The following is a 16,812-nucleotide window of genomic DNA, read 5'->3' on the forward strand; positions in this document are numbered from 1 at the left end:
GGTATTGTTGGGTTTCCTTGGATAGAATGTGCTAAAGATTGAAAGCAGGGCTTTGCACTTGGGAACAGCACACTCCTCCATTCAGTATGATGACAGCCTCAGTTTGCCTTTGTGAGCATTTTGAAACAGTTGTGATTTCCTTCTTTATGGCTTTCTAGTCCCCCAGTTTTGTGCGCTCCTTAAACTCCAAGTCCATCCTGAAGAAGACATGTAGATTTTCTAAAATAAAAAAATTTTGCTTTACAGGATCAATTTGTTTCATCCATAAACATAAAATCTTACTGTTATTTTCTTTCATTGCATATCCTTCTTTAATGGTCTTCTGTGCATACTTACAAAAATTACTTCCAAATATTTGATCAGTTTTTTAGCTAAGAACCTAAATAAATTATTTTTCTCATGTCACTATCTAAATTCTCATTAATACAGAAAAGTTACTGTGATTTTTTATGCTTATTCTATAACCCCCTTAAATGTTTCTAGTAATTAAATTTCCTAAGAAAAGTACCATACACAATATGATGATAAATGTAAAAATGAAAAAACCTGATTCCTATGCAAATACTAGCTATAAAAATGAGTCCCTTTCCAAAAAATAAGAGAACATTGGTAGACTGATTGAACATTGAGGGGATTTAGAGTAATGAGCCTCTTAGAGTTTAAATAGCCTGAGCTCCACACTTCCTCCAAGTGATGCCTGAGGAGCCTACACTGTGCCTCTTCTACTTCTAAAGAAACAAATGGGTGTCTTGAGAATATGAAAGCCTTATTCTGCACCACAGAACAGAAGATTAACACTAAGCCACTATATTGCACAAGATGAGAGATGAGAACAAACATCCATCAAGTTTGTCTTTTGTCTAATACATCAGAAACTCAACCTCGCATGACTCATAGAACAGCAGTCATGGTGAGGGAGGAAAGGTGGAGCATTCTCTACTTTCATTCTTTTTTTTATCTAATTTCCAGAAAGGGACCACATATGCTGCATCTATACCAGTCTTGGATCAAAAAATGTAAACCTCTACTATAAGGATTGTTCTCTGAGAGACACACTTAATGTTCAGACTAGATCCTAGAGAAGTGTAAACACAGAAAGTAAATTGTAATCACAGTCCAAAACAAAGCAATAAGAAGTAGTATAGGCAATTTCTATAGACTAACATCTCAATAAGACAGACTCATGAGCAGTTGAAGCAGACACTGGACTCCACCCTTAAGGCTGATGGATAAAATAATGGTAATGATGCAAAGAAAGGCCAACGAGACATCCCAAACTGTAGAGTAACGTTTTCCCAACTACAGGTGAGTACAAAGCAGGCTTTCATGAGGGAGTATCATTCTGTCCCCTGAAAAGCAGAAGTGACAAATACACTTGAAAGTTACATCCCCACCAGTTAATCCTTCCAGGAAACATCTCATAACTTCTGGTTAGGGTACAATAGAAAAATCACTGAGCGCAGTAAGTTTTACGAGTTTTACAGGTTTTGCAAATGTACTAGGAACTTACTAATCACACTAGCATAGATACCCAATGCCTCACTAGGTACAAAGTCAGGAGTACATGAGTCTTGAAGAAAAAAATGAACAGTTCTTGAAGAATTAAGCTTGACACATTACTTGCAGTTAACTATATGTCCATACTTTGCCATGCCAGAACTGGTGGTTCCCAACTACACTGAGACCTGAGATCTTCAGATTGTTTCTTTTCAATATGCCATGCTGCTTCCAAACACTATCCTTCCATAGATCACATGGCAGAGAGCCGAGGTGCTGATCAGTGGTCACTACACCTTCTGGCATGGGGTTAAGAAACCAACAGAATATTCTACTTGTTATTTCTTCACCTGGAAGAATAATTGGGTTGCAATTTAATTCAGAGAAAAACCTTTTTAAAGAAATCTAAGACTTGACAGTAAAGAAAATAGGACAGTTTAACCAATAGAAGGCAGAAGTCAAGAATCCTGTGGTGTTTAAAGCTGCAACAGGCAGATTAGATTCTGTTCTAAATACACGGGAGATAGTATCGACTCTGTTGTTTTAAATGAAAATAGATTCTTCTTGACACACACTACTTCTCCCCTGGACTCCTTAGTAGTCTACTAATGAAAGTCCTTGTCACACTCTCTTCCCTGCCTCAGTTTTCACAAACCACTTCAAGGATTAAATATGCATGAGTACATCTCCATTTATGTTGCCCAGACTGGTGTCCAGATCAGCAATGCCTGTTGGGAGCTCTACTGCCTAGAACATTGTATCCAGCCTGATGATCATATGCTAAGTAACAAGACCATTGAAGGAGGAAATGACTCCTTCAACACCTTCTTCAGTGAGACAAGTGCTGGCAAGCATACGCTCTGGGCAATGTTTATAGACCAGGAACCCACAGTTATTGATGAAGTTCACACTGGTACCTACTGCCAACTCTTCCACCCTGTGCAGCTCATCTCAGGCAAAGAAGATACTACCAATAACTATGCCCATGACCACACCACCATTGGCCTTGTTTTGGACTGTATTCACAAGCTAGCTGATCAGTGCATGGGTTGTCAGAGTTTCTTGGTTTTCCACAGCTGTGGCAGGGGAAATGGCTCTGGGTTCCCCTTCTTGCTGATGGAGCAGCTCTCTGTTGATTATGAAAAGAAGTCCAAACTGGAGTTATTCCATTTACCCAGCCACCAGATTTCCACTTCTGTGGTTGAGCCCTACAATTCCATTCTCACCAGCCACACCACCCTCTAGCACTCTGATTGTGCCTTCATAGTAGACAATCTATGACACCTATGACATCTTTCATAGAAACCTCAACATTGAGCACCCAAAGTACACTGACTTTAACCACCTTATTATCCAGGTTGTGTCTTCCATCACTGCTTCCCTCAGATATTGTGGAGCCCTGAATTTGATCTGGCAGAATTCCAAACCAGCCCTGATACCCTATCCTTGCATCCACTTCCCTCTGGCCACATATGTTCCTGTCATCTCTGCTGAGAAAGCCCACCACAAGCAACTTAAAACAGCAGAGATCACCAATGCCTGCTTTGAGCCAGCCAACCAGATGGTGAAATGTGACCCTCAACATGATAAATACATGGCTTGCTGCCATGGTATCATGGTGATGATGTCAATTCTGCCATTGCCACCATCATGACCCAATGAACCACCCATCTTATAGATTGGTGCCCCATTGGCTTCAAGGTTAGCATTAATCACCAGCTTCCCACAGTGGTACACGGGGGGTGGGGGGGACCTGGCCAAGGTCCAGAGAGCTTTGTGCATGCTAAGCAACACCACTGTTGCTGAGGTCTAGATCACAAGTTTGATCTAATGTGTATAAAGAAGCCCTTTGTGCACTGGTATGTGGGTGAGGACATGGAGGAGGGGGAGTTGTCTGAAGCCCATGAGAATATGGCTGACCTACAGAAAGATTTTGAGGAGGTTGGAGATGCAATGCACCCCACACCATCAGTTTTCAGAGATCAACCCCTCTGTTCTCACATCAGCCTGGGTTGTTTGAGAATTTCCACATGAACTTCTTGGCCAACAACTCAACCAAATGCAATCCAGGCCCACCACTGGAAACCTTGCCTGGCCTCAAAAGATAGCCAATTCAGACTCTGGATCTTCCGTTACTAGGAGTCTTCAGTAGGGTCACCCTCATGGGTTCCAGGAAGTTTCCACTGCACTAACTTTTACACTGCCTTCTGGTTGCTTTCAGCCATCTCTCTGTCCATTCTTTCCTCCCACACCTGATCCCTCCTGTTCCCATCCCCATCTGCACCAAGTCCACTCAGAAATCCTGTTCTATTCCCTCTTCCCAGGAAGATCCATGTGTCCCCCTAGAGCTCTACTCTTAACCTAACATCTCTGGGGCTATGTATTCTATCTTGATTACCATTTATTTAACAGCTAATACCTTCTTGTAGGTGAATATATACCATATTTGTCTTTCTGGGTCTGGGTTAACTCACTCAGGATGATAATTTTTTATTTATTTATTTATTTATTTATTTATTTATTTATTTATTGTAATCTGTGGAAGAGCCTGAAAGTCTATTTCTTCTCAAGGAAACAAGTTGGATTGACTAATATTTGCTACTTTAAAAAAAAATTTAATTAGATATTTTCTTCATTTACATTTCCAATGCTATCCCATACCCTCCCCCACTCCCCTACCCACCCACTTCTTGGCCCTGTCATTCCCCTGTACTGAGGCATATAAAGTTTGCAAGATCAAGGGGCCTCTCTTCCCAATGATGGTCAACTAGGCCATCTTCTGATATATATGCAGCTAGAGACACAAGCTCTGGGGGGTACTGGTTAGTTTATATTGTTGTTCCACCTATAGGGTTGCAGACCCCTTTAGCCCCTTGGGTACTTTCTCTAGCTCCTCCATTGGAGGCCCTGTGATCTATCCAATAGCTGACTGTGAGCATCCATTTCTGTGTTTGCTAGGCCCTGGCATAGCCTCACAAGAGACAGCTATATCTGGGTCCTTTCAGCAAAATCTTGCTAGTGTATGCAATGGTGTCAGCGTTTGGAGGCTGATTATGGGATGNATCCCNNGGTATGGCAGTCTCTAGATGGTCCATCCTTTCGTCTCAGCTCCAAACTTTGTCTCTGTAACTCCTTCCATGGGTGTTTTGTTCCCAATTCTAAGAAGGGGCAAAGTGTCCACACTTTGGTCTTCATTCTTCTTGAGCTTCATGTGTTTTGCAAATTGTATCTTGTAGGATGATGATATTTTATTTGCATCCATATTTCTGCAAATTTCATGATATCATTTGTGTAAATATAACACATTTTCATTATTCATTCTTCAGTTGAGGGACATGTAGGTTATTTCCAATTTCTGACTATTATGAATAAAGCCTCAATGAACATGACTGATTAAGTGTCCTTGTGGTAAGTTGGGAATATCCTTTAGGTTTATGCCCAGGAGTGGCATAGCTGGGTCTTAAGGTAGATCAATTCTCAATTTTCTGAGGAACCACCATATTAATTTCCACAGTGGCTGTACAAGTTTGCACTCCCACCAGCAATGGAGGAGTGTTCACCTGCTCCACATCCTCACCAGCATGAGCTATCACTTAGCCATCATGACAAAATATAAGGTGGAATCTCAAAGTAGTTTTATTTTCATTCCCCTGCTGACTAAGGATGTTGAACATTTAAATTTTCTGAGCCATTTGAGATTCTTATTGAGAACTCTCTTTTTAGATCTATATTCCATTTTAAATTGAACTGTTTAGTTTTTTGATATCTAGTGTCTTGAGTTCTTTATATATTACCTCTATCAAATGTAGAGTTGGTTAAAAAAAAAAATCCCATTCTGTAGGCTTCCCTTTGGCCTTTTGACAATGTCTCTTGCTTTGCAGAAGCTTTTCCATTCATTTCAGAGGTACCATTTATTAATTGCTGATCTTAGTGCCTGCACTATTGTTGTTCTGTTCAGAATGTTGTGTGTGGAGTTTTGGGTTTGGTTTGATTTGGTTGTTGCTGTGGTTGATTGGTTGGTTGTTCATTTATTTGTTTGTTTGTTTGTTTGTTTGTTGGGGGTTTGAGACAGAGTTTCTCTGTGTAACCATAGCCATCCTGGACTAGGCTGGTCTCGAACTCAGATATTATCTGCCTCTGCCTTCTGAGTTACTAGGATTAAAGGTGTATGCTACCACCATTCAGTATAGGAGACATTATCTTTTTGAAACTGTATATGGGTTGTTAGTGAGTGGCAGTGGCTACCTGAGCAAGAACATAGTTTAAGAGTAAGTCCTTGCCTCTGCCATGGGAGAGATGCTATAAATTTGGCCAGGGTAGCTGGAAGAAGAAAGGAACTCATGACTTCAATATAGATTTTGTGAAGACTCAAGTCTGTCAGTTTACCTCCAGCAAACCATAGGAACCAAGGAAAAGTCTGTTCTGAAGTAGCATTGAGGGTCATCTGGAAACTCACTCACACTCTTTCCTATCTTACAAATATATTTCCACAAATAAGCAGTTACCAAATCAGGTTAATTCAGAGTACAGAGAGGTTGACCCTGGTTCACAACATACATTAATTTTTTTTAATGTATATTTACACTTTGGAAGTCTGGGTTGGAGTCAGCATAAAAATTAGGCTATAGCTCAGTAATAGAGTTCTCAGGTGGCATGTGCAAAATCCTGGGTTTAATACCACAAGTGTGCACATGTGCACACACACACACTATTATATAATGCTTTCATTAAAAATATTCCTAAGAAGCTGGAGTGTTGGCTCACAACCTTAATCCCAGCACTTGGGAGACATAGGCAGTTGGATTTCCAAGTTCTAAATCAGCCTTGTCTACAGAGTGAGGTTCAGGACAGCCAAAACTACACAGAGAAACCCTGTATTTAAAAAAAAAAAAAAAAAAAGAACGAGAGAGAGAAAGAGAGAGAGACAGAGAGAGAGACAGAGAGAGAGGAGAAAAAGAAAAGAAAGAAAAATATACATTCCTAAGAATTTCCAAAGCATGATAAAACATTGTTTGGTCAGCAGCTTGGCCCCCACTAACTAAAATATGAACTCTTGTCTGCAGCACAATCAGACCTCGAGGCATGTCTGGATGCATCCCCTAGATGATCAGAATGGGAGAGGTATACAGTTCCCACTATCTTCAATGACAAAAATGACAAACCTATATTTTTGTAAGCCATTTTAAAATACAGGTACATTTTTGACTGGTGACACTAATCTCAGTTCAGGAATTTGTGAACACTCAAGCAAAATGAAGCATTCAAAAATCAATAAATGTGCCTTCCAGTTTCCCTCTGCACCTGGAGCTGATCCTGTGCCATGGCACTCTATACCCAAATATCGTCAGGAGAAAGCAGGGCTCCCAAGAATACTGACAAGCCTGTGAGCACAGATAAGACCACCACTTCTGTTCAAATTCCTGGTACAAGAGGGAACCACCCAGAACCATCAGGACACAGGAACCAAGGAACAGCAGGGGACAGGATTCTTTCCTTTCCATCTGCACCCTGGAGTTGACCATGTGCCACAGCTCTCTATACTCAAATTCCTCCTGGAGAGAACAAGTCTCCCAGGAGTTCTGACACATAGGCTTGCAGGAGGAACAAGCCACCATCAGAGACAGCAAGACCAGCTAACACCAGAGATAACTAGATGGCAAGAGGCAAGGGCAAGAACATAAGCGACAGAAACCAAGGCTACTTGGCATCTTCAGAATCCAGTTCTCTCACCATAGTGAGCCCTGGATACCCCAACACACCACAAAAGCAAGACTTTGATTTAAAATTACATCTCATGATGACGATTGAGGACTTTAGGAAGGAAATAAGTAACTCCCTTAGAGAAATAAAGGAAAAAGCGGGTAAACAGCTAGAAGCCCTTAAAGAGGTAAAACAAAAATCTCTAAAAGAATTATAGGAAAACACAACCAAACAGGTGAAGGAATTGAACAAAACTATCTGGGATCTAAAAATTGAAATAGAAACAATAAAGAAATCACAAAGAGAGACAACCCTGGAGATAGAAAACCTAGGAAAGAGATCAGGAGTCATAAACGTAAGCATCACCAACATAATACAAGAGATAGAAGAGAGAATCTCAGGTGCAGAAGATACCATAGAAAACATTGACACAACAAATCAAAGAAAATGCAAAATGTAAAAAGGTCCTAACCCAAAACATCCAGGAAATCCAGGACACAATGAAAGGACCAAACCTAAGGATAGAAGAGAGTGAAGCCTCACAACTTAAAGGGTCAGTAAATATCTTCAACAAAATTATAGAAGAAAACTTCCCTAACCTAAACAAAGAGATGCCCACAAACATATAAGAAGTCTACCGAACTCCAAATAGATGAGACCAGAAAAGAAATTCCTCCCATCACATAAGAGTCAAAACACCAAATACACAAAACAAAGAAAGAATATTGAAAGCAGTAAGGGAAAAAGATCAAGTAACATATAAAGGCAGATCTATTAGAATTGCACCAGACTTCTCACCAGAGACTATGAAAGCTAGAAGATCCTGAGCAGATGTTATACAGACCCTAAGAGAAACACAAATGCCAGCCCAGGCTACAATAACCAGCAAAACTCTCAATTACCATACATGAAGAAAACAAGATATTCCATGGCAAAACCAAATTTACACAATATCTTTCTACAAATACAGCCCTACAAAGGATAATAGAGGGAAAATACCAACACAAGGAGGGAAGCTACGCCCTAGTAAAAGCAAGAATGCAATCTTCTTTCAACAAATCCAAAAGAAAATAGCCACACAATCATAAAAATAACAACAAAAATAACAGGAAGTAACAATTACTTTTCCTTAATATCTCTTAACATCAATGGACTCAACTCCCCAATAATAAGATATAGACTAACAGCCTGGATATGAAAACAGGACCCAGCATTTTGCTGCTTACAGGAAATGCACCTCAGTGTAAAAGATAAACACTACCTCAGAGTAAAGGGCTAGAAAGCAATTTCCCAAGCAAATGGTCCCAAGAAACAAGCTGGAGTAGCCATTCTAAAATCAAATAAAATCAACTTTCAACCAAAACTCATCAAAAAGGATGAGGAAGGACACTTCATACTCATCAAGGGAAAAATCTACCAAGAAGAACTCTCAATTCTGAACATCTATGCTCCCAATACAAGAGAAACCACATTCATAAAAGAAACTTTACTAAAGCTCAAAGCACACATTGTACCTCACACAATAATACACGATAGTGGGAGACTTCAACACCCCACTCTCATCAATGGACATGTCATGGAAACACAAACTAAACAGAGACACATTAACACTAACAGAAGTTATGGACCAAATGGTTTAACAGTTATCTATAGAACATTTATTTCATCCTAAAACAAAAAATATACCTTCTCAGCACATCATGGTACCTTCTCCAAAACTGACCATATAATTGGTCACAAAAAAAAAAAAGGGCCTCAACTGATATAAGAAGATTGAAATAGTCCCATGTATCCTATCAGATCACCACTGCTGGTCTTCTATAGCAACAAAAACAACAGAAAGCCCACATATACATGGAAGCTAAACAATGTCCTATTCAATGATAACTTGGTCAAGGAAGAAAGAAAGAAAGAAAGAAAGAAAGAAAGAAAGAAAGAAAGAAAGAAAGAAAGAAAGAAAGAAAGAAAGAAAGAAAGAAAGNGAAAGAAAGAAAGAAAGAAAGAAAGAAAGAAAGAAAGAAAGAAAGAAAGAAAGAAAGAAAGAAAGAAAGAAAGAAAGAAAGAAAGAAAGAAAGGAAGAAATTAAAGACTTTAGAATTTAATGAAAATGAAGGCACAAAATACCCAAACTTATGGGACACAATGAAAGCAGTACTAAGATGAAAACTCATAGCTCCAAGTGCAAAAAAAAAAAAAAAAACCAACAACAACAACAACCTGGAGAGAGCTCACACTAGCAGCTTGACAGCACACCTTAAAGCTCTAGAACAAAAAAAAGGAAACTCACCCAAGAGGAGTAGACAGCAGGAAATAATCAAACTCAGGGATGAAATCAACCATGTAGAAACAAAAAAGAACTATACAAAGAATCAGCAAAACCAGGAGCTGATTATTTGAGAAAATCAACAAGATAGATAAACCCTTAACCAGACTAACTGGAAGGCACAGAGACAACATTCAAATTAACAAAATCAGAAATGAAAAGGAGACATAACATTAGAAACTGAGAAAATTCAAAAAAAATCATCAGATCCTACTACAAATGCCTATATTCAACAAAACTGGAAAATGTGGATGAAATGGACAATTTTATAGATAGATACCAGGTACTAGAGTTAAATCAGGATCAGATAAACCATAACAGCCCCATAAACCCTAAAGAAATAGAAGCAGTCATTAAAAGTGTCCCAACCAAAACTAGCCCAGGACCAGATGAGTTTAGTGCAGAATTCTATCAGACCTTCCAAGAAGACCTAATACCAATACTCTTCAAACTGTTCCACAAAATAGAAACAGAAGGAACACTACCCAATTCATTCCATGAAGTCACAGTTACGCTGCATATTCTCCCTTGGAGGAACAGTTTCTGTCTAATCAAGAACTTGTCTCAATTTCATTTCATAGAGGACTTCTTAAGAGATTTTCTTCTATCATTTTTAATATTCCAAATAGATTTAAAAACTGGTTGAGCGTATATTCCTGTCAGCTTCAGAAGATATCACATTTATTTAAAAGGCAGTTAACTATTATAAATTATTTTGATTCTTTTAAAAAAAATCAGTAAATAAGACATAGACTACATACATGTTTCCAGTGGAAGCAATAAGAGCCAGAAAAGGCTTGCCAGGGAAGCTGAAATCTAATGAGCCTTCTGTACTTCATGGGTAAGGGAACTACTATAGATAATGAGCTACAAAAACAGCATGGAAACTTCTGGAGTCTTTGCCCATTTGAATAAATATTCACTTTGATTGATTGGTCTCTGAGACACAGTACGACATGGTTCAATTTTCAGCAAAGAGGGGATGAATTCTTCAGCTTGTGTTAGATCTGCTTCAAACTCTCCTGTCTTCACATGGTATGTTAGTTGGGGCACAACCAAAACATACAATGAAACTCCCCTTTAATTGTTATTGTTATGATTCTCATTTTGATATCAGTCTCTTGATCAAGAGCCTGTTCAAGCTAGGCTTGGATTTCCAAACCATTATCCCAAAAGTAATAATACCATTGTTCAGCCAGAAAGCACTGGAAAACACTCAGTGCTAAAGAGCACTGGCTGTTTTTCCAGAAGACCCATGTTCAGTTCCCAGCCACACAGCAGTTCACATCCTCTTTAACTCCAAACACAAATGAATAACAAGAGAAAGCACCACTAAGTGTAGCTGAAACTACATAAAATCACCCTTAGACCACTTTCCTACAGTCACATAAACAGGGCTACACCAAGACACTTCCTTACCTTACTAAGAGACCCATACTTCTAAGAAAAGGGCGTGTGGTCTTATAACCATTATGGAAGTCAGTATGGAGGGTCCTAAAAAGACTGAAAATAGATCTGTCCTATAACCAAGCTACACACCTCTGGATATTTACTAAAAGGGTTCCAAGTCAACGTATCACAGCTATTCTTGTATATCCATATTTACTGAAGCACTTTTCACAATAGCTTAATTATGGATCCAACCTACATCTCAACAGAGAAATAGATAAGAAAAGTATAGTCTATATATACAGTGGAATGGTTTTCAGTCATAAAGAAAGATCAAGGTACATCACTTGCCAAAATATTGATCCATCTAGAGATAATCATATTAATTCAATTACACCAATCTCAGAAAGACAACGATCATATGTTTTCTTTCATTTGGGGGCCTTACACTGAACAGAGATGCATAAAATTATATATGCATAGTTGGCATTAAAGTAGAAATTAAATTGTCTGGGGAAGTTATAGAGAAAGAGGATAGAATGGCATGGGGGAACATGTCCCAAATATCTTATACACTGGCATCCTAAAAATGAAATGTGCTTTATGTGACCTAGAATGGTAAAATAAAACATAAGGAAACTGTTAAGGGCACAGAGACAAAAAAGAAAAAAAGAAGAGAAAATTAGAGAGCCCCACCTGCCTATGGATCCCTTTGCCTTTAGCTCAAGAATAATCTAAAGAATTGCAAGATATTAAATCATGAGAGAATAGTGAAAGCACTTGGTTCATCTTTTCCTTCCTCCCCATATGTTTAGAATACTATTCATAAAACCTTACTTTCTTCATATTATTTTTCAAATAACTTGTTTAACTGCAAAATTAAATCAATCTCTGTCATCCCAGCACGCTGGAGGCAGAGGCAGGAAGATCTTGAGTTCAAGGCTAGGCCAGGCTACTCAGGGAGACCCTGTCTCAAATCCAAACAAGGTTCTCATTACAAAAACAAAATCATAGAATAAGTCAGAATGTAATCAAAATAAGTAAAATGCAGTTATAATCTTGAAAATAAGGTTTGAGTTTATGGTGATCCTTTCTACTGCTTTATCATTCTTCTGTATTTCTCCTTTAGCACATAATTTTTAAAAATAGCACACTAGGCTCTGGAATCAGCAGCTGCCCACTGGCTAGCTCCACTAACCTCTCATAACCACCCTGGCCTCACTCAGCTGCCCACTGGCTAGCTAATGCTTTTCCCACAAACACGATCACTCTACACCGATCATCCATCCCCTTGGCTGGCTCTGCTGACCACCAAAGACCGCCCTGCGGCTGCACTCTCTCTCTCTCTCTTGCCCACCTGAGTAGTTGTGGAAGGAAAACACCAGACAATCTTAATATTTAAAATCAGCCAGTTGTTGCAACCATTGGGTGCAGAATCTATTGTCCTAAACTCATCAGCTATCCTGTGTTGGAATTCATCCAGTGGCAGAGGCCACCATGGGCTCTAATAGTCCCCAGGTCTGCTTGGTGTCTGTCTTCTCCACTCCATAGCCTGGCCAAAAAGCACTTTCTCCCTCCAGTCTCCTCCTCTTCCTCCTGGAACCCAGAAGACCTGCCTCCATATCTTCGCCCAGCGATTAGTTTCTGCTGTTGTCATTTAACCAATCAAACAATTAGGGAACCTCTGCCTACACTCCTTGTGTGAACAATCAGTGTATATTTATATACCCCCAAACCCTCTGCCCCCTTAGCTATGTTCAGACAGTAATTTCAGAAGGCCCCTAACATTTGATCACTTACATTTAACACTGCACAAAACACCAGCAAACTTCTATCCACTCACATTTGCCTACAAGTCTACTCACAGAACAACCACCTCATTGTTCAAAGACTTTGCCTTGTACCTCAGCCCTTCAGTGTCGCCAAGGTCTCAGGAGTCACTCCCGTTCTGCTTCTAGTCCAAAACTGTATAAAATACATTTGCTGGAATCACAATGGAATAAACTCTATAAGGAATGACAAACTTGACCTCTTTCCAAATAGAAGTAGATTTAAAAGATTCACTAATTATTTTTCTGTTACAAACTCAAATGTCCAACAGGTTTTGTCACAAATACTGTTTTAAAAAACATATGGCTCAGTTGATAAATGGTTGCCTTGTGAACACAAGGGCCAGAGTGCAATCACCAGAACCCAAAGTCCAGGTATGGTAGTATGCTTGTAATCTCAGAGCTAGGGAGGCAGACACAGATAGATCCCTGGGTCATCCGGCCTAGCCTACTTGATGAATTTCAAGCCAGGGCGAAAAGTGGCACGTACTTTTAATTCCAATAATCCACAGTCAAAGGTGAATCTGCATGAGTTCAAGACCAGCTTGGTCCACATAGTGAATTTCAGGCCAGGCAAGGGCTACATAGTGAAAGACTATCCAAAATAAGTAAATAAAATCAAAGGAGGATAGCACCTTAAGAATAACACCCAAGGTTGTCCTCTACCCTACTATACACACACACACACACACACACACACACACACACACACACGTAATTTTAAAAACTGTAGCAGCATTCCCGTATATTTCACCAATATTTAAAAAGAAACAGGGACAAGATATTTTCTACCAGATTTTTTTATCCTCTGGACTATATAACATTTTCTGCTAAATACTCTAGAATTAAATGAACTCTTGGGAACTAAAATGCTTCTAAAACTATGCATCAATACTTCTGAAAATAAAATTGTTCTGAAAATCCTTCTTTGGATATTGTGAAACCAATGGAGGTCCAGTTCTAGCCCCCACCCCCTAACACGGGGTATAGCCTAAGTGGTTTGGTGATTCTAAGCATGCAGCAGTGTGCAGGCTGATTGCCTGGGGGAATTAAAGGTGTAATTAAAAGAGCACTGTGATAACCTATCTCATAGTCAATCTACTTTCTCTAAATTATAATCGAACTAAGGCACAATAGGATGTCACCAGCATCAACACAATCCGATTCTGCAATGCATGAGTCATATACCTCAAACCCCAGTACACCCATGAAGCTGTCTGTCTCTTTTTATTTCTAGTTGATTTTATTCAGACTCTATATTCATAGCGGCTAGCTACAGTTTTTTTTTCTTTCTTTCTTTGTTGTCTGTAGGCCTTTCAGTAATGTACATTATTAATTAAGACACACCACTTACCCGGACACAGCCTGAAAACAAGTGTCTTTTCACAAGTAGATTTGGGGGAAGTTTCTATCTTTCCTCTCTACTTTCCAGTTTTCAGCTGTGACCTTAAGAAACCAACTAGAGTTTTTTCTTCAGTGCTGCCAGGGCCAGCTCTTGCACCTCCGTGCCATGATTAATGTGTTATTCATCTGATACCTTGCCATTCAGCTCTTGTCTTTAGCCTGTGAACCTCTCATTTAGCTTCCAACAAAGGATTCCATTGCTGTAGGAACTGAGGTGTGTCTCAGTTTTTACCTGGGAGGCAGTGATGCAAGCGTTTCTGGTGAGACCAATCCTTGGCTTGGGGTGGGGAGGAACAGACTAACAGGCCACCAGGAGAGTCCTGAGGCAGACAACAGAGCCACCACTACCAGAAGGGAGCTTCAGACACCCAGACATACAGACACCCAGGTGAGGAGCTGCAGCAAGAAGCTTGGATTTCTTCACCAGACACACCAGCAACAATGGCCTGCCTATTCCCTAGAGCCCTGGGGCCTCTGGCCCTTCTGATGGTAAGTCTCATCTTTTTCGAAAACCAGTAACCTCTCTTCTTCCTTGCTTACCCCAGAAGACTGAATATGGTTGCTGAATCCCTGTTGTGTGTTCTAAAAAGGACGAAGCAGAACTAATTGTGAAAATGTTAAACTCCTTCCTCTTCTGTTTTTCTTAATTTTGAAAAGAAATGTGAAATATAAAAAAAAAAGTTTATTTTAGTGTAGGGGTTTTTTTTATATGTCTTCTGTGATCAGATTAACCCATTCAAATCCCAGGTTTTATTTTCCACACTCTTCGCTTTCCTAAAGGCAATACGTGTTTTCTAACACACAAATGAAAACAGCATGCATGATACCAGCAAGTCAGTTCTCCAGGATCACAAACCTCTCGTTAAGGCAAATAGCTAAGAATGCTGCATGCCTGATCTTGATACCCAGCGTGTTTTCTAGAATAGTCACCAACCGTTGAACTAAAATCAAAGTCATTTTGACTCTAGACGAGTTGGGAGGATTATTAAGAAAACCGGTTTTACATTTAGCCAGGATGTGCAAAGTACATGGAGCTTTTCAGGGGGAGGGGGGACAAGACCTTTGCAGGGGAATAATGTCAGAAGAGTAGCTCTTCTGTTGACTGAGGGGGAGGGGGGCTTTCTGTTTTATAAAAGACAAGAAGAATCTGAAGTGAAAGCATTAGCTTAGATGCTAAAGCTAGTGTATGCCTTAATCATGTATTAGTGAGGCAAAAATATGTCATAGCTCACCTCAAAAGTGAAGATCATCAAGACTGGAATATAAATAAAGACAGGAAAGTTTTCCAAAGCTAATTGCCACATTGGCCTCAGCATCCATTCCCACCATTGGCTCATTTCAAAACACAGAGGACGGAGACTTCTAAACCTTACACTGAGATAGAACTCAAGGGCTGTCTAAAACTTAAAGTTGTCGGCCATCACAACACATGCCTTGTGTGGAAGGATGTCTCAAGTCTCCCTCATACAACAGTGGTCAGGCAGAAAAACAGGCATCACAGAATTTTTCACAGAAGGGACCAGTGACTGGGCAAGGCCTCTCTTAACTGTGAAACAGTTCTCCTACCATGCCAGTGGGGAGGAAGTTAGGACATGTGTTTTCGAACACTCAGGAAAGTTTTGTCCATGCAGGAGGAGAGGAAGAGAAAGGAACAGAGGGGCAGATGGGGACAGAGAAGAGACAGAGAGACAGAGACATACAAAATGAAGGGTCTAGATCTGACCTGTGCAGTATCACATCCATACATGGATGTTTATCATTTTGAACACAACTGTTCTGAGATGAAATATAAGTATTTAATCATCACAGAAGAGTATAAAAGATATTCCTAGTTTCTATTTTGACTGCATATTGAAATTATAGTATTTTCAGTAGATTTAAATTAAGTACACCACTAATTATCAAACTTTTAAACAAGCTTTTAATGTGAGCAAAAGAAATTTTAAAGCTGTTCATGTGGGTGGCATTTGTGCTTCATATTTAGCTAAGCTGTATCCTTATTCCTACTTTCACAGGGCAGTGTTAGGCAGATAAGACTCAGTGGATTCAATGAGAGTTGACCTTCCATAGGTAGAGACGGACCGAACTGTTTCATTGTCAGACTGTCAGGACAATTGTGTCCTTAGGGACTGTGGAGCCACCGGTTTGGCTGGAAAGTGTTAGAGAATCAGGGAGGAATTTAGAAGGTGGATGAGTGTAACATGGAACAGTTCATTCTGTAACGATAAATGGAATCCTTTTACTAAACAGCTGCCACCCAGACTCTTAACATAATGTGGTTAGCCGTAAAATGCAATGTTCCCAGAGCCTGGGCACCATTTGTTGTTGAAGGGTGGGGTCTGAAAGTTGAAAGACTTGTCTGGAAAAGGTTTCTAAGTATCTTTCCCTTCATACACACCATACAAGGTCATTGGATACCATTGCAGTATGAGATGTAACAGCAAGACCTAGGCTTGAGTGGATAGCTCCTCCATTGACTCATTCCAAGTCTTAAGTTCTCTACTGTCAGATAAAAATCATCGTAGGCTGGGCATGGTGGCACACGCCTTTAATCCCGACACTCAGGAGGCAGAGCAGACAGGTCTGTGAGCTCAAGGTCAGCTTGGTCTACATAGTGAGCTCAGTACAGCCACGACTCTGTAGAGAGACTGTCAAAAAAAAAAAAAAAAA

The 16,812-nt window shown here is 39.8% G+C and overlaps 1 protein-coding gene and 1 pseudogene across 1 annotated transcript in view; both read left to right on the plus strand.

Annotated features, from left to right (window-relative positions):
- Nucleotides 1-2,169: 2,169 nt before the first annotated feature.
- LOC110285126 lies at nt 2,170-3,531 on the plus strand (annotated as a pseudogene).
- Nucleotides 3,532-14,583: 11,052 nt separating this feature from the next.
- Nucleotides 14,584-16,812, plus strand: part of Dsg3 (desmoglein 3) — a 28,859-nt gene continuing 26,630 nt past the window's right edge. The window contains 1 exon segment of the mRNA XM_021151062.1: nt 14,584-14,631. Coding sequence (XP_021006721.1) covers nt 14,584-14,631 — 48 coding nt within the window.

Source organism: Mus caroli, chromosome 18 (assembly GCF_900094665.2).
Source record: "Mus caroli chromosome 18, CAROLI_EIJ_v1.1, whole genome shotgun sequence".
In the NCBI taxonomy this organism is placed as follows: domain Eukaryota; kingdom Metazoa; phylum Chordata; class Mammalia; order Rodentia; family Muridae; genus Mus; species Mus caroli.